At 47.5% G+C, this 17,991-nt stretch overlaps 1 protein-coding gene across 1 annotated transcript in view; it reads left to right on the top strand.

Annotated features, from left to right (window-relative positions):
• LOC144167673 (uncharacterized) overlaps nt 1-12,164 on the top strand; it is a 23,055-nt gene extending 10,891 nt beyond the window's left edge. Inside the window, exon 6 of the mRNA XM_077696861.1 lies at nt 12,015-12,164. Within this exon, the coding sequence (XP_077552987.1) occupies nt 12,015-12,101 (87 nt within the window). The 3' untranslated portion in view covers nt 12,102-12,164. The remainder of the gene's footprint in view (nt 1-12,014) is intronic.
• Nucleotides 12,165-17,991: the final 5,827 nt, after the last annotated feature.

The following is a 17,991-nucleotide window of genomic DNA, read 5'->3' as shown; positions in this document are numbered from 1 at the left end:
TAAAACATTTTTAATTTGTGCCCTTCTGGAATATCTTCATGACCTCAGTTTTCATGCGATGATGTCTCGCCTTTATAGTCTCAGTGTTTTGCCACCTGATTTATCAGACCTCAATGCACATACCATGAAATAATAATAAAAAAACTCCCTATATTCATTATGCCATGTTACAAGCAAAGCTGCAAAGCAAGTGTCTGTATACCTTTAACCTATCCGGATATTGAAGTGATAGTCTACTCATACAAGCTTGGGACACGAACAGAGAATAGAGTTGGGTATGTAAATGTTAAGTATTTTGTCATTCTCGAATTCATGAGCATGCACAAGTGTGAGATGAAAATCACATAAATGACACCATGTCGAAGGAACGATGTTTTCTTTTTTATTTGATATCCAAAATATAAATATGAACACAAAGTACTTATACTGAAATAACAAATACAAATATTAGCAGATTGCCCTTATGGAACACACAAATGAAAATCTTTTTTGTGGAAGAGCAAAAGACCTGTCAAGATAAAATTATTGTTTTCATTTATGGAATTTTCAGCAGCTTGCTGCTCACAAAACACGGCGGAAACTCGCCTTTTTCGCAGGCTACTGACTGTATAACGCCCAACGTTTGGCCTAAACCTGACGGGTATCTCATGTCCTTAATATAATATATTACCAAACAAAGAAAACGTGCATTCTCCGGGCTTCAATTATGGTCCAGGTACACCACTTCCGATGATGTAGATGACATTTGTAGAATCACTCCAAGCAATATTTGGCTCGGGAGCTGCTGTTTCTGGAATTGCGTCGCACTGGAATGGAAACAACGTTGTAAACATTTCAAAAACGTTGAGTCACGGGTAGCAATCTGTTGTGTTGGCACTGCGTGAAGAAAAACAGCAGGTGAAAAAGTGACCAGGTACAAAATGGTGGCGTTATTTATCGGCGGTATAACAATATAGCCTGAAGGGGCGCAGAGAAGTATCAGCAACGCCTTAGCAGATATGTAAAAATATTATAAATCAGGCAAGTGCATCGCTGTAGTTTAGGCAATTATTTCTTTCTTACTGCTTGTAGATTTAAACGCTCTCCAAAAGGACGTTTTCTTCATATACATAGGAAGGCCGAGCGCTTTTTCAGTGCAAAGGCGTGCGAGAAAACATTGCCATAATTTTATTTGACGCCGACACGTCAATTGGACGTCGCAAAGAAAATCTGTTCGCTGTTACACGCGGAGGGTAATGTGCCCTAGTTTCTTTTTTAGGAAACAATTTCCACCAATAGTATGGTGCAAAACATTTTACTAAAGATGGAACAAAACTGCTAGCAATATCTTTTGCTAAAGCATAGGTAAACTGCGCGCACCGAGCAACAGCCAGCGCATCTGTAACAACATTAGAAGCCACCGCTTCGAGCGACCTCCACGCCGGTGACGCGCCGCGTTTGCGCTGCCAATACTATCATGTTTCTGCAAAGCGCGAGTTGACACTCCAGACAGACGACAGCTGTCGCGAACACAACAAGATGAAGCTGGTGTTACTCATGAATGTGACTTCATGTGAAAACTTTACCACTTAAACGCACCGTAATGAAGTTTACAAATCGCCACAGAATCCACACTACTCAACGCGTCAGAAAAGTCACTAGCCGAAACCACGACGCGAAAACCTAGTTACGAAAAAACGTTACATAACTTTTTTGCTACGCCTACCGAAAATGACAAGCAGTGGCCATGGAATATTGAAAAATACAAAATTGAAACTGGGTTTTATGTGCCTTTACCTGGACAATGAAACGCGTGGAAAAATGCAATTTTTTTATGGCATCACGGTATTCATTACGGCAACGGAAGTACAGGTGCCCCAAAAATAATACGGAGCACGGGAGCGGTGGCCGGAGCGCGCAAAACTGCATGCCAGCGCGATCTATGCGTACAGGCGGTCACAGAATAAACCGGACCAAGCGAGCGGTGCGCGAATACTATCGGCGCGACACCTTCCGGCCCAGCGCCTGCTGTCGAGATAGCGGAGGGCGCATGCGTGTCCCTCCCTAGAGTTTGTGCATGTCAGTTTCCTTGACTGCTGCTGCAGCACTTTGATCCTCTCCAATGCAACGCGCGGCGGCGCCTTGCGCGGCGCGCCTACCGACCGGGCGTGATGCATGTCAGCAGCCGGCAGCGTGCGCCATGCGCTGATGCCGCGTAACTGTGCGTTCATCTGAGAATGTTCGTTCGGCGCTCTTTTTATCATTTTATTGACTGAAACGCAAACTGGCGTTGAAGAAAGGCTGCGATAAAGATTCACACATGACTGAACCAGTGCTGGTCGTTATGCGACAAACACACAGTTGATAGAACTAAAAACAGCGATGTTTTTTTTTTTTTTTTAATTTCGAGTTTTTCCCGTGCGGCATATGAGAGGCGGTTTAAAGATGGGAGGAGGGAAGAAAGTAGGAAGGAAAGAGTTTATTCGCTTCGGAAAAATAGACCGAAATACACAGCTGTCGGTGTGAGTGAATTGCTATCGAAAAGCAATGAGGCGTTTCCTTCCATGTCACCCATTGGACAGTGATATCTATGAAGCGTATAAAGCCCGTAACTCGTCCTGCATGGTCATATTCGTGAAGAATGCCTTCCCGCGTCCCCATCGAGCAACGGAGGCACATCGTGCGACTTTTCATCGAAGGGACTACTCAGTGGGAAAGTTGCCACCTCACCGGGAGGTCTAGGACTTCTGTAAGCCGCATTATTCAAGCTTACCGCGATGATCAGGGCAGACCCATTGACGCAGAGCGCAGAGGGTGGCCTAAAGTCACCAGTGAGGAGCAGGAACTACTGATTGTCGCAGCCGCTGTGGCAGATCCCCTCCTGTCTGCAAAAGAAATTCGACAGGAGCTGTCATTGAATGTCTCTTGCGAGACAATTCGAAGACGACTGAAGGAGGCGGGACTCGGGAGTTGCGTGGCAGCGCAGAAACCGCGCGTGACGGACCGCCAGAGGCTGGAAAGGCTGGAGTTCGCCCGGGCAGTGGAGCGCTGGACAACGGACGAGTGGAAGGAAGTTATATTCACAGACGAATCGACTTTCTCCACTCGCTGGGATCAACAGCGGCGTGTTTGGCGTATGATGAGCTGCAGGTACGAAACTAAACTGTAAAACGTAGCTGGTAATGTGCATTCTAGATGATATTATAAACTACTACAATCATCATCATCGTCATCATCATCATCATCACCACCACCACCATCATCATCATCATCAGCCTATCTACGCCCACTGCAGGGCAAAGGCCTCTCTCATTATTCTCCATTTACCTCGGTCCTGTGCCAACTGCGACCAAGTTATCCCCGCAAACTTCTTGATCTCATCTGCCCATCTAACTTTCTGCCGCCCCCTGCAACGCTTGCCTTCTCTAGGGATCCACTCTGTTACCCTTAATGACCAGCGGTTATCTTGGCTTCGCATTACATGCCCTGCCCACGTCCATTTCTTTTTCTTAATCTCTACTAATATGTCCTTAACACGTGTTTATTCTCTGACCCACTCCGCTCTCTTCTTGTCCCTTAATGTTACACCTGTCATTTTCCGCTCCATTGCACGCTGAGTCGTTCTCAATTTAATGTGTAAGAGGTCAAATCGGGAGCACGGTTTAATGTGAGAATTGCTGAGCATTCCTTCGGGGGTCCCGAGTGCAACGCTAAGCGTAATTGTTAAGTCTAGCAATGCATAACTACCTGTTAATAACTATATTTCGGAGCAACCGATATACAATGTCCCTGTAAATTTTATTCAGCTGGGTTCATTTGAAACGTTTTAATTGTAGTTTTATAAGCACCGTTTGTTAAGCGTTTCTTGTCGCTGTTTTTTTACGAAACACTTCAGGTAACCCGCATCGGCTAACGGGGCTTTTGTAATTCCCGATGTGGAAAGAGGATAAAATTGATGCATAGTTTTATACAGGATACTGTTCGCCTACGTGGCAGTGGGGGTGCAGCCTCCCGCTAAAAAAATGTGCCAGTAATTTCAATCGATGTAAACTATCAAACACGGCGAATGTCCTTTCATTGATTTATCTAGTATACCCTCCGAACATCTTCGAAGATATCTTTCCTCGGAGATATCTTTCCTGAATGTATTTCTGCATTTAGCCCGATGGTATTTAGATACCAGCCCGGCTACATCCAAAGCGTCGTTTCCCGTGGGAGGTGCTCCGTCAGCGTATGGGGCGCAATGAGTGCGGACGGCCTGGGACCCCTCGTCAGAATTTCTGGGCAATTCAATGCTTCCCAGTACTGTAACATCATTTCGACAAGTCTGCTCCCCTACGTCCTGGACGGGTGCTTCATCCTGCAACAGGACCGAACCCCTGTCTTCACAGCACGAGCCGAGAGCTCACTGCTCGAGGACCACGCGGTGCGACAGCTGCGGTGGCCTCCGTGCGGGGCAGACCTAAATCCGATAGAAAATGTGTGGGGGGTTATGAAGACGAATCTCGGAAAACGAAATGACTGCGGTCGCAGGGCGGACGAGTTGTGGCAGGCAGTGGAAGATGAATGGGAACGCCTGCGCTCCCGTCCCGAAATCATAAAGTCGCTTTATGAGTCGCTCCCCCGACGCATTCGTGAAGTTATCAAAAACGACGGAAACTTCACACACAATTAATAAGGGGAACCACTCGGACAATCACCGATGTTTTTTTTTTTTTTTTTGTTCCGAACCAAATAAACCTTCGCTGTATTCAGTTCTTGCTATCAACTGTGTTCGTCGCATAACGACCAGCACTGGTTCAGTCATGTGTGAATCTTTATCGCAGCCTTTCTTCACCGCCAGTTTGCGTTCCAGTCATTAAAGTGATAAAAAGAGCGCCGAACGAACCTTCTCAGCTGAACGCACAGTTACGCGGCATGAGCGCATGGCGCTCGCTGCCGGCTGCTGACAAGCATCACGTCCGCTCGGTAGGCGAGCCGCGCAAGGCGCCGCCGCGCGTCGCATTCGAGAGGAACGGAGTGCTGCAGCCGCAGTCAAGGAAACTGACATGCACAAACTATAGGGAGGGACACGCATGCGCCCTCCGCTATCTCGATAGCAGGCGCTGGGCCGGAAGGTGTCGCACCGATAGCTATCGCGCGCCGCTCGCTTGGTCCGGTTTATTCTGTGGACGCCTGTACATGCGCCGCAGAGCGAGAGTGCGTGGGCACATCCGGCTGGCCCCTCTCGATGTTCTGACGCTCGTCTTATCGCCGGCTCAAGTGAAGCCGCGCTGCTGCCACCCCTGCTCGACAGGGGCGCTTTCGGAGCTTCACGAAGCGCGCAGAGCCAGCGAAGAAAGCTTCGTCTTCAGCGGGGTCCACTTTCTGCTTCGTCATGAATGCCACCGCTCTCACTATGGGTGCCTGCCGTGCTTCGCGATCCGCTTGATTTTGAATCATGTGGCTAGAATAATGCCTGGCTCCAGCTAGCGCATAAAAATGAGCAAAAAACAAAAATTTCATGCGCGTACTGGCTGCATTGCCTTAACGATACAAATGGGCGATCAAATAAAATGGGAAGTAATACCTTTGGACTCCAGTTACTTCAACACAAATATACTTTATTACGCGGGAGACACAAACCTACACAAATTCACTTAAAAATGAAGTGTGTCCCTGCTTGAGAAGCCAGGGATTGGGTATATTTTGCAACAATGCTCGGCGAAATGAATCAAGGGTGGTTGCCATTGAAAAAAATTCTGAAGCAACCCTTTTTCTTGTCAAGAAATTCTGTTTCACCTATTTGTTTCATTGTAAATACCTTTGATTCATTTTTTATTCAGTGCGATATATTGTCGGAAAGCCCTCGCTAAGTTCACTATATTCCCATTTTTTTTTTCAGTTCATTGAATTTGATATAATGAAGCGTATTTGTATTGAAGCAACTGGCCTTTGCTCCACTCACATTCTCAATTCTCTTGAGCGGCGTTTAGAACCTTCGCAGCAATGCAGCCAGTACGCGCATGAAATTTTTGTTTTTTGCTCATTTTTATGCGCTAGCTGGAGCCAGGCATTATTCTAGCCACATGATTCAAAATCAAGCGGATCGCGAAGCACGGCAGGCACCCATAGTGAGAGCGGTGGCATTCATGACGAAGCAGAAAGTGGACCCCGCTGAAGACGAAGCTTTCTTCGCTGGCTCTGCGCGCTTCGTGAAGCTCCGAAAGCGCCCCTGTCGAGCAGGGGTGGCAGCAGCACGGCTTCGCTTGAGCCGGCGATAAGACGAGCGTCAGAACATCGAGAGGGGCCAGCCGGATGTGCCCACGCACTCTCGCTATCTGCGGCGCATGTACGCATAGATCGCGCTGGCATGCAGTTTTGCGCGCTCCGGCCACCGCTCCCGTGCTCCGTATTATTTTTGGGGCACCTGTACCTCACATGTGCAAGCGTTTTCATTTTTCGCCTGCATCCCAAAACGGCCGCCGCACAGGGAAACCGAATCCTCTCTATAAAGTACGTCAAATTTACCGTACCGCCCCGAGTATCGGAGAACAGTTTTGGCGTGGGCTTCTTACGACGACGGAAAAGGCATAATTCCATGGCCCTTACTATAGTTGTCTGCAAACACTAATTCTTAGAGTATGCGCCCCCCGCCCCTCGAAAAAAACAAAACAAAAAACAAGACATCCAGGGACTTACCTATCGTTTCGTGTTCAACCGGGCTATGCCCACAATACACACGCCAGCCGGCTTGACATGGCGGCGCAGCTTGGCTTGCGTGACCGGTGGCGCTAATATACGCATCGCATTTGCAGTTGTTTCCACTGTTACACCGACCTCGAAGCACACATTTGATGTCAGCGGAACGTGGTCAAGAAAGTGTAAACGCTCGGAACTAAGTATGAACTACACAGAGCAAGAGTCGAAGCGCGGGACCCCAACTTGCTCCGCGGTGAAATCCCTCGCACGTGCGCGATAGACTCAAATCACTGTACCACAACTCGCCGTGCGCGAACTTTTTTGCACTCCTACTGCGAATGTGCGCGCAAGATAGCAAGATATTTTTGAAAGGTTTTCGGCTTTCGCCGCGTCGTCGGCCATCGCAAAAGAAGCTCGCGGGCGGTTGTGTGAGGAGGAATAGGCGCATGCGCCGCAAGCCACACATATCGCTCGGAGCTTCACGATTGCCCCCATTTTTATTTTATTCCTGGCGTCAGGCTGTCTGCTAGTTTATAGCCGTGACACGGGCCGTTGGCGCAGCATATAAGCGTGATGCAACCACCTGAGGTTTTGTCACGGAAAAGAAGTCTGTCAGGGCCTCTTATATCACGGTATTGAGGCTGCCCACCGCATATAAATAGGACGCCATCCGGGACGCGACTAAGAGTGTAGACGCAAGCGCACGCAGGCATCGACATGAGATGCAATATGCCTGGAGTGCAATGGCCTTAAGCTCTATTCGTTCCCAAGAGCTTGTGGGAGTAAGAGGCATGCATGATTTCTGGCGTGGAGGGTGGTGGGGAGGATGAGGGCTGGATTCAAGAGTAGGCGGGAGGTTCAAACTTCTGTGCTCGACAAGTCGACACCATAGGATCCTGCTGAGGTTTTCAGGTAATACATCTCAGCTGGTGGAGGAATGGAAGACAGGTAGGCAAATGGAAGGATTGTCATGGAGGAAGAAATGAGAAAGCAATGCGTGAGAGGACCTCACAGCATGTAGCGTACGAGAGTTTGTGGATGTGATGAAAGGTGATATGAAAGGGAAAGAAGCGGGTTTGTAAAAGGGGGATGCATATAAACGTGGTTTATTGAGCACTTTGGTAAAGCACCCTTGCTGTTCGCGTCTATGTTGAGCTGTAGTGTAGGCGGAGTCTTCAAGGATGGTGACACAGTCTCCTAAAGTTACACAATACTCCGACTGGATCATCATCGTCGCATGCAAACTCATCAAGAGAGGTGCATAGCAGATAGAACATGGTAATGCCTCGCTGATGGGGAGCTCCCAGTCGAAGTTAAGTCGCCATTCCAATGTACTCGGCGAGTTTTAGATGCGACGCTGAGAGCATCTCTTGTCGGCGGCCCTGTCCTTCCTGCGTGCGTCCGTCGTCGTCGTCGGCGTCCGCACTCTCCTCCGCTCACCCCCCCTCCTCTCCGATAGCGCACACTCTCTCGCGAGGGGCATTGGACTGGATTCGATTGGCTTGTCATGGCTTAGCTTCGCTTGGATTGGATTGGATTAAAGTGGATTGTGTTGCGTCATAGCCGCGGCAGAAACACTGCGCCGGCGCGTCCCCAGGTGAGAGCGAACACTTTCTCTCAACATCTGCGGGTGTGCGGCCCAGCGCGCTCTCACTCCAACCCAATCCAATCCAGTCCAGTCCAATCCAATCCAATCCAATCCCATCCAATTTAGTCTAGTCCAGTCCAGTCCAGTCACTGCTCCTCGCGCATGCACAGCACGGCTCTCTAGCAGCCACGTGAAACGTCTATCAAGCGGCTCCGGCGCAACGTCGGACTTGGCTACTGCGCAACGGAGGCGCACAGCTGGGCACGCGCCGGCGCCAGTGCGTCTGCCGCGGCTATGACGTTACTCCTCTGGAATGCGCAGACCGGCGAATGTGCAGACCAATTTCTCTAAACACCCGTACTCCTATTGCCAATCCAATCCAATCCAATCCAGATTCAATCCAATCCAATCCAATGCTCCTCGCGCTTGCGCAGCACGTCCCTTCGGGGTCCACCCGAAACTGCTCAACCTCGGCCAGTGTAGCTTACGCTACAGAAACGCTTCCCGTGGTCGGAATCAAACCTGGGTCCCACGCTTTGTGAAGCCGACATCTATACGATCGCGCCATCATCGTAGTCGCAGTTCAGCATTTCCTTTGGGTTCACTGCGCAGGTGTTGGCTTTGGGCTTCGGCGGAGTTGAAGTGAACTTTGGCTTTGGACACTGGCAGCTTGTATTTTGGACGACGGCGATGGGTGGGGGCGCTCAGCTTTCTCGGGAGGGATTCGTTTGCTGTCGTCTGAGTTTGTACTTTGAGGACACTTAGTTTGAACTTTGATCCTTGACGCTTGGACTTTCACTCTCAGGTTGTTTACTCTTTAATTGTTCACGCTTTGAGTTTGATTGCAGCTGCTTCGACTTTGTCACTTCGCCATTTGATTTTCGCACGCAAGCCAGCTTCACGTTTCAACCATCGTCGTCGTTAGACGGAGGGGTTTCTGATTTTATTATTCTATTTGGCTCTCTGAACCTGTTTCTGCGTTTTTATTTCTTCACTTTAATTTATTTTACTTCCAATGCAAAATTTTCTTGGAACATGTGGCTCTGAAATACTACTTATTAAGGGAATAAATTAAGGGCCACCGAAAATGTGGTGCTGCCAATTTCATCTTTTCGGAAAGTTACTATTTTGACATTATTGGTTAAGTAAAATTGATTACTTGAAATTGTTTATACATCCTGATTGAGTGATTTTTTTTGCTTTGCTTGATTAGTCGCTTTATGAAACATTGTCCAACCGTGCTTGGCGGCCTTTGCTATCCAGCGGTTAGGTATATTCTTCCGGGAACAGAAGTGTCTACGAGCAAATGCTCAGTGCTTGGGTTTTCACGGAAGGCCTATGCATAGCCTTTGTCAATGAATGGCGAAAGGGTCCCTTATGTGAAATGTCACAGGTTTTTTGGCGTGGTTGTCGATAGAGACTTTTCTTGGAGCCTCACGGACGTTGTATGAAAAGGCTGTATGCAGGGGCGAATATTCTTCAGTTTATTGGTGGCAAGACCTGGGTAACTCCCTTGAAATCAATGCTGCAGATATTGCGCTGTTCTTGAGCTCCCTATGTATACGGTACAGGCTGCCTCTACTTTCAGGTACATGCCACACAAATATGTAGGAACTGCAAGAGATGGAAGCGCAGGCCCTCCGAACTTGCCTTCGCCTACCACGGTGCACGTCAACAGCTGCAACCATTGCTGCAACTCGTGATCACCCTTTGTCCACTTATGTCGTAGACTCACAATTGATACAATTGGGGCGCAAATTAGGCGCTTAACCAGACTGCCTGATCATTACCTTGCGAGCATGAACATCGGAACGCCCCCAAGCATCTTTCGCAAAGGTTGTAGCTGCCCACATCCCCAGCATGATATCTAGCTATAACGCGTGCGACGGGGCCGCTGCTCCCGCTTTGGTGTACGACGCAGCCTCGAGCATGCCTTTCTTATCCCAGGCTTAACGAAGAAGCGAGATTTTCCTACGCTCGCACTACAGCCGCCAACTCTCCTTTATCTACAAGAGATACAGTGGCCGCACCCATATTTACACCGATGGCTCTGTAACAACATCTCATTCTGCCGGCGCCGTTGTTATACCACGAATGTCGATGTCCGCAGAATTAGATAGCCCATTCCACCGCTTCCGCGGCTTCGGAACTTACCGCCATCCGTTGCGCCCTTCACACCATTGAGGAAGCCTCATGCCGAAGGTGGGCGATCTTCTGCTCTTCAATCGCTTCAATCAGCCAATGCCGCGGACCTCATGAACAATTGCTGGCCGAGATAAGACTACAAGACGACCGTGCTGCCAAAACGGGTCATAACATTGCCTTTCAGTGGCTTCTCAGTCACTGCGGCATTGTCGGAAATGAAAGTGCTGACGCTGCCGCCCGCTTGCCACACCAGAAAACAGAGACAATCTCCATTGCGTTATTCAGGACGCAGCTAGAACTCTCCGCAAACTTGCCCCGGATACCACGCTATCCAAACGGACTACCCAAGAGTTCACGAGTACTCGTATTTATGCCCTGGACCCGCATTTGAGCGCCCTCTCCCAATGCGCCTCCCATGGTCTGATGCAACGGCTCTTTGTCGTCTGTGGCTGGGAGTCTCATTACCAAATGCTTGCTCCTATTTTGATCGGAATGGCAGCCAGTAAGGCATGTGAAGTCTGTGACACACCGGAGACTATATACGCCGTTTTCTACGCGAGTGTCCACGTTTTTCATCGGAAAGAAGGCAGCTTTCCTCATCTCTACGGGAGCTAAACTTTCGGCGGCAGTTTCCCGAAGCGAAAATTCTGGGCCACTGGACTTCTCCGTCATCTACGCACAAGGCGAAAAAAGCGCTCCTGTGTTTACTAAAAACGACGAACTTGTACAGAAGGCTATAGCACGAAAGACAACACTCTATGAACTTACTTAATTCTTTTGTTTATAGTGTCCTAACGCTGAGCCCACCTCTTCACGCTTTTCCTGCTTTGCTCTTTTTTTCCTATTGGTCCCCTTTCCCACGTGTAGGATAGCAAACTAGGCCATAGCCTGGTTAACATTCCTTCCTTCCTTCCTTCCTTCCTTCCTTCCTTCCTTCCTTCCTTCCTTCCTTCCTTCCTTCCTTCCTTCCTTCCTTCCTTCCTTCCTTCCTTCTTTCCTTCCTTCCTTCCTTCCCTACTGAAACGTTCTGTATATAGGGAATTATGGGAATACGGAGTTCATACGGATTATGCCTCCGCCAAACACACCGAAAGTAGATGTTAGTATAAAAAACAGGGAATCACATTATTGTGCGCAATAAAAACGTTTGGCACAGGTTTCGTGTTTTTATCTTCAATAATAAGCAAAATGACGCTCCGTATGTTTTCCGTATATTCCGTATATACGGAATTCATACGGGCAGTGATTTGGCAGTTATAGTAAACTTACAGACATAAAATCGGTGTCGAATTCTTGGATAAGTATGCCCTATTTATTTCATGTGTGGTTCTCAAAATTATTCCTTGTTTTGTTGCGGCTGTGTGTCTTTCTAGGAAAGTACTCCGTATTCCCATATTTCCGTATATACGGAACTTTTCAGGAGGGTTCCTTCCTTTTTTCCTTCCTTCCTTTTCCCTCCCTCCCTCCCTCCCTCCCTCCCTCCCTCCCTCCCTCCCTCCCTCCCTTCCTTCCTTCCTTCAACTACGCTAAACGTTTTGAAGGTACCTATCCAGGCACGGAAAGCTTGCAATGTAAATCACGACAGAATTAACGACATTAACTGTTTCTTTTCCAATTGCAGGTTTGTCTTAAGAAGAACGGTGTGTACAGTGACGAGCTGCCGGTTGCCCTCGTGACCATCAAATGGCTGCGTTCAACTGTCTTCTAGATTATTCGGTGCAAAACCGTCAAAATTAAAGGACGTCTACTGAGCAATCACTTAGCAGGCAACTACCCCGAACGACCTTTACTTCCTTTGTTATTCTATGAAAATTATCAAGATTAGAATAAAATTATAATTTCTGCATAGTTTTTTCAATGCCGTGAAACAACCGAGTGTCTGAGATGGTCTACTTTAGTGGCATAGAACGCAAGCGTAGTTAAGTGGGGAGAAATTCGTTGCGCGTCGCTGTGACATCAAATCAAGCGATAAGCGGCCTTTTTGTTTTTATAAGATAAGTATGTATTTTGGCAAACCTTTGCCGTTATTTGCATCAATTTTATGGCACCAGTTTGTTGGCGCGATATTTTTTTTGGTCTGAGTGACGCTTTCTTTGAAGCCGATTTTGGTTCGCGCGACAAATGCAAAATTCCTTATGCAACAACAGTCAGTATGAACAAAATCTACAGCTAACGCCCCTTGAATCACCAAACTACAGGCATCGGAGAGCAAGTTAGTACATTCCGACAGGTTTTCAACACAAAGTAGATCTTAAAGACACCTCAGGTACGTAATGGAGGGGAGCAAATATTTTCTGATTAGAAATGCACGTTCAATTATTATAAAAGAAAAACAGACGTTTAATTCACCACGTGTAATCGAGTGCGTGCCAGCCTTTGCGTCTAACTCGGTGCTGCAAGCTATGTCGTGTTCGAGATGCCGCACAAGCTGGTTACGCTCATTGGCGCCAATAGCGCCGCCAAAAGAGGTTTGTCACAAATAACTGCAAGAAAGCGAATACAGGTAAGTCTGTGGTGCCGGCTTCCGACGACCATATTAACTGTCTAAGCCCTTCTCTTTACTCGTTTTTATTTTGGTGAATTTAACGGTACGATACGTTTTGGACGCTACCGCGGAGCGTTGCGTAGGTACTATATTCGTTTCTTTCTATGGGGTAGTACAAAATAGTGTTGCGTTTCTTTCGAGAAAATGAGGGGTTAGGTGAAAAGATGCGCACGAACCCTGCGTTCTCATGAAAAAAGAAGGCTGATGATGCTGGCGCGCAAAAAATTAGTAAGAATTAGTTTTAATTTTGTTGTAGTTCTTGCACATGAATTGGGTAGGTATTTCAAAGGCAGAATACATAAGGTCTAACTAAGCAAGCCTTGCTGTATGGGAAATGGACGAAACGTTTCTGAAGAAATCGGCACCAGCTACGCGTCTTCAGCGGTGGTGGTCGCAGTCAATCGCTTAATTTCAGCATAGCGGTGCGTGCCAGGATACATGTTCATTGACAGCAAAAAATAATCTCTTCTGTGCCTGGCATGCCTTGGAAATTGAACGTTCGCTTGTACAGGATCAACCGGAAACAAAAGGTAAAGCAGTGACCAACCAGCTTTTATCTCTTTATCTCAACGGTTCTCGAAAAACGACACGCAAAAAGAAAGCCACCGCCCCCCCCCCCCCCCCCCCCGCCCCTTCCCAAGAACATACATGGGAAAGTTTTAGGAGCACTTTGATACAACTACGTTCCCAGGGAACTGCAAAACCAAGTGTACAGTACAGTTGTAAGGCAAGCGAGGCCGCATGCTGCTCACTTTCCCCAAGCACACGCACAAGAAAAAAAGAACGAGAAATTACAAACATATCGCAGACGGTCACCCGGAGCTGCCACGAGCCACAGACACAGCTGTAGGCGTTCGTTACATAATTACAACGACTTTTAAAGGACAACATTTAGTGTTTCGTCTAAAGTTGTATCTCCGAAGGAAAAATGAAACACAAGCATAGGCACGAGCCATGTGTTCATTTGTGGGCATTGGCCTGCGGCTGTTGGTCCTCGGGATATACAAGTAAGGTATTGGCATGTAATTTTCTGTCACTACCGCGTATGGATATGTGTTATGTGTGCGGCGACATGCGCTTGGAGAGCAGCAGCATGATACTCTGGTGTCGTTATTTCCAGCTGCTCCGAGCTCTATATACAAGCCGTGATAATTATTTTCTTCTGCCTCCAAGGCGTTAAAACAACCCCGAAAACTACAAAATCTGCGATTGTAATTTATCTCTGAGGACTCGTGGCCGAATGATAGTAATTCTCTCTTCAGGAGAAGAGGAGGCTGTGCTCGACCCCCAAAATTTGGAAGTGGCAAAAATTTCGCCCACCTCCCCTCGTGAGAACCCTGATGTGATGCGACGCTGAGGGGGGTTCAAGCGCAAGCGGAGAGCAACCGTCGACCGAAAGGCCGCCGGAGAGCGGCACACCGGTTATATGCGCAGCGCGCCCGAAGGAGAGAAGACCGCGGAAGAGAGAGTACTGCACATGCGCCGGCGCCAGTGTGTCTGCCGCGGCTATGACGCAACACAATCCAACACAGTCCACTTTAATCCAATCCAATCCAAATCCAAATCCAATCCAATCCAATCCAATCCAATCCAATCCAATACAATCCAATCCAATCCAAGCCAAGCCAAGCCATTCGAATTCAATCCAATGCCCCTCGCGAGAGAGGGACATCCGAGAGGAGAGGGGGTGAGCGGCGGAGAGCGCAGCTCGCGCGGCGAGGAGAATGGGGGAGGGTCGGACGACAACAACGCCGACGACGCTGCTTGGACAAGGCGAGTGAATGAGATGCAGTCGCATCTAAAACATTTTGCTTTTCACATCGGTGCTCAGCAGCTATGGTTAGATACCTAAGGGAGAGGCTTTCGTCCTGCACTAGACCGGCTAATAATGACGACGACGACGGAAATGATGATGATTATGATGATGATGATGATGCTTATTGGGATAATGTATAAACATGGCGCCGCGCACATGATGTCCGACACAAGGTCACGCGCAAACGGCGGCACAAATGCAGCGATTAAAGGTACCCATTATAATGGTCCTCGATAGAAGAAAATATTGACCTTTGCCGCTGTAAAATGCAAAGATGGACATGCGGGGCGACGAGGAGAGACGAGTCTCCGAACAACAGCATCGAAAAGATAGTCAAAATCCCCCTCAGTGAAGGCAAACTTCTACAAGGAGCGTTAGGACGTTTCGCCTACGCAATGAGCGCGGACCTTAGTCTCTCTCTTATTGTGGCGTCAATTATTTTAAAAGTCGAGGAATAGGACAAACGGATGCTGGTAGAAACCGCGTAGGAGGGCCTCAGAGCGGGAAACTCAACGCTGGGTTCATCACTCATAGGAACGAAAAAGGCAGCAGTTATTTCAAATAGTGGCACCCTATAAAAAAGTGACAGGCTGCGCGAAGAACGCTGAGTGTCCGGTGAGTTCGAAGCCTTTTGGTATAGACGAATTTTCGAAGGCTCCTGCATACGTTGCAGCGCAAAACGTTCTCCAACCTGAACAACAATAATAACAAAAAGACAAGCGCCCAAATAAAATCGAGAAACAGAAGTTGGAAGGAACAGCAGCGGTTGTATCCACTAACGTCGGTTTTGATTTCTAGAATTCAATACCTGTGAAACAGGTGCTCCGAAGGCATTTGATGAACCCACAACAATCAGCGGCCCGAAGCATAAATTGTCGCAATTGATGATTCATTTTCTTTTCCCCTCCTCTGTCCCGTTCTACCCACACAACACATCTTTTGTTCTCTTCCCGTCTTAGTAGTTCCAGGTAACTGGGTAGCACATTCCGTTTGTTCTCAACTGTCCGTGAGCCGGGACGTTCTTTCACACAACAGAAGAAAAAACCGTCTTGCCTATTCAATAAATCAACGTGCGATCGAGTGGCATTGTCACCTTCTGTTTTAAAAGCAGGAGCAACCAATGGGCTTTGCACGTAGCGAAGGTATTTTGTGACTGGTATTCGCCTTCGGTTTATTCATATATCTGGTTTAATGGTATCTCTGAGTGGTGCTTTCATTTTGGTAAGTTGAATTGGCCTTGGCGTTTTTCAACCCACAGCATTCTTTGGCTAATAAGCTGCTGTTGCGGGGAGGTTCAGTACTCCCTAGTTTTTGTGCTGCGGTGGTCTTTTCTGGTGCAAAAAACCACTTGCACCACCCATGTGCGTTCTATATTAGTGACCTTGAAGACGAAGTCATAATAATCATCATAACCAGCTTATCTAAGCACACTACAGGGCAAAGGCCTCTCCCATTAGTCTCCAATTATCCCGGTCCTGTGCTAACTGCGACCAATTTATCCCCGCAAACATCGTGATCTCATCTGCCGCCCCCTGCCACACTTGCCTTCTCTAGGGGTCCACTCTGTTACCCTTAATGACCAACGGTTATCTTGCCTACGCATTACATGCCCTGCCCACGTCCATTTCTTCTTCTGAATTTCTACTAATATGTCCTAAACACGCGTTTGTTCCCTGACCCTCTCCGCTCTCGTCCTGTCCCTTAATGTTACATCTATCGTTCTCTGTTCCATTTCTCTCTGAGTAGCCCGCAATTTAAGTTGAACCCTCTTAGTGAGCCTCCAAGAAGGCGAAGTATATTTAGGCAAAACCTTTCTCTACTATTACGAGTGGTGGCGAAGTTTACGCACATCAATACTGCTTAGCGAACACGTACCCTTATTCACGATGCTTCAGACGTTCCTAGGAGCAGTGAGTAAGGTGGAGTAAGTACGTTGCTACCAGTAAACGCGTGAGATCAAACTAAAACCCAACATACAAAACGATGTCTTAACTGAAGGAAACATGGCATGGATAGGTAAGGGTATTTAGATTTGCGGCAAAATTAAGTATATAAACACAAATTATAGCATTTTAAAATAAAAGTTCGCCCTTGATTTAGTTGTACTAAAATAATAAAAAACACTGGATAAAAATCGCAGTGGGCTGTTGTTGTTGATGATGATAAAAAAAAGCGCAGTCGAGGAGGCAGGTAAAAGTAGAACAAGAGCGAAAAGGCGAAGAAAAAGGCGTCCATGCGTGCTGTACAAATGGTTAACCGGCGAAACGTGCGGCCGGGGTGTTACGTGTGATTAGGGTTGTTTGTTTTTAGGTTTTATGCATTTTTTAAAGGGGTGGTAAAAATCGGGTGCTATTTTTCAAACTAATAATCGGTGATAAATCGGGTTTTATTTCAAAACCATTCCGATATTCGGGTTTTCTTGGATTAAATCTACCGATTTACTAAACAATACAAACGGTATGTTTTAAAAGTAGGGGTCACGACCTTCGCTTCAAGCCGGTAATCAGGGAGGCATCAAGATTTTCTAGCAAACCCTGTGCGAAATTTGGCGTTTGTTTGGAAATGATTCAGTAAGGATGACAGTAAGGAGCACTGATAACTTTTAAGAATTTAAAAATTTTATTCACGAATAGCTTTTTTGCACATCTTTGTTTACATACATTATCATCTGCATGCGCACCATGTCAGTCTCCGTTCGAGACCTGTCCCATTATTGAAGGTATCTCAGCCGAGAGGAAGTTCTGTCGACATCACGGCTGCCATTAGCTAGGCTCAACAATGTCAGGGCAGCATTTGCCAACCTGGGGTAGCGAGCAGTAGTGTCATGCCAATACTAATGAGTTCGAAAGCTGTGTTTGTGGGGCTTGCTTCCAGCATGCAATTGTTGAGAACGGCGGACCGCCAGCCCACGATTGTGCAGATTGCTACTCTGAAATTGTACATTCGGGGAGAAATCGGGTTTAACCCGATTCTCCTAAAACATGTCTGGGGTGCGAAATTCGAATAAAAACAGGTTCTAGCCGTAAACGAACAACCATACGTATCATGCGCGGCCTACCGATTTCGAAGTAACGTGCTGCCGGTGCTGTGCCCGCACCGCGGCCGCCATTGCGATTTATCGCTTAATTTTTCAGATTTTTCCATTCGCCTAGCTATAAGCGGCGTGCCACGTACATACATAAATACATACATACATACATACACACATGCATACATACATACATACATACATACATA

This window comes from Haemaphysalis longicornis, unplaced genomic scaffold (genome assembly GCF_048455015.1).
Source record: "Haemaphysalis longicornis isolate Haplotype H1 unplaced genomic scaffold, Haemaphysalis longicornis Haplotype H1 scaffold_2, whole genome shotgun sequence".
Classification (NCBI taxonomy): domain Eukaryota; kingdom Metazoa; phylum Arthropoda; class Arachnida; order Ixodida; family Ixodidae; genus Haemaphysalis; species Haemaphysalis longicornis.
The sequence above is the reverse complement of the archived record's forward strand: the minus strand, read 5'-3'. Positions and strand labels throughout refer to the sequence as shown.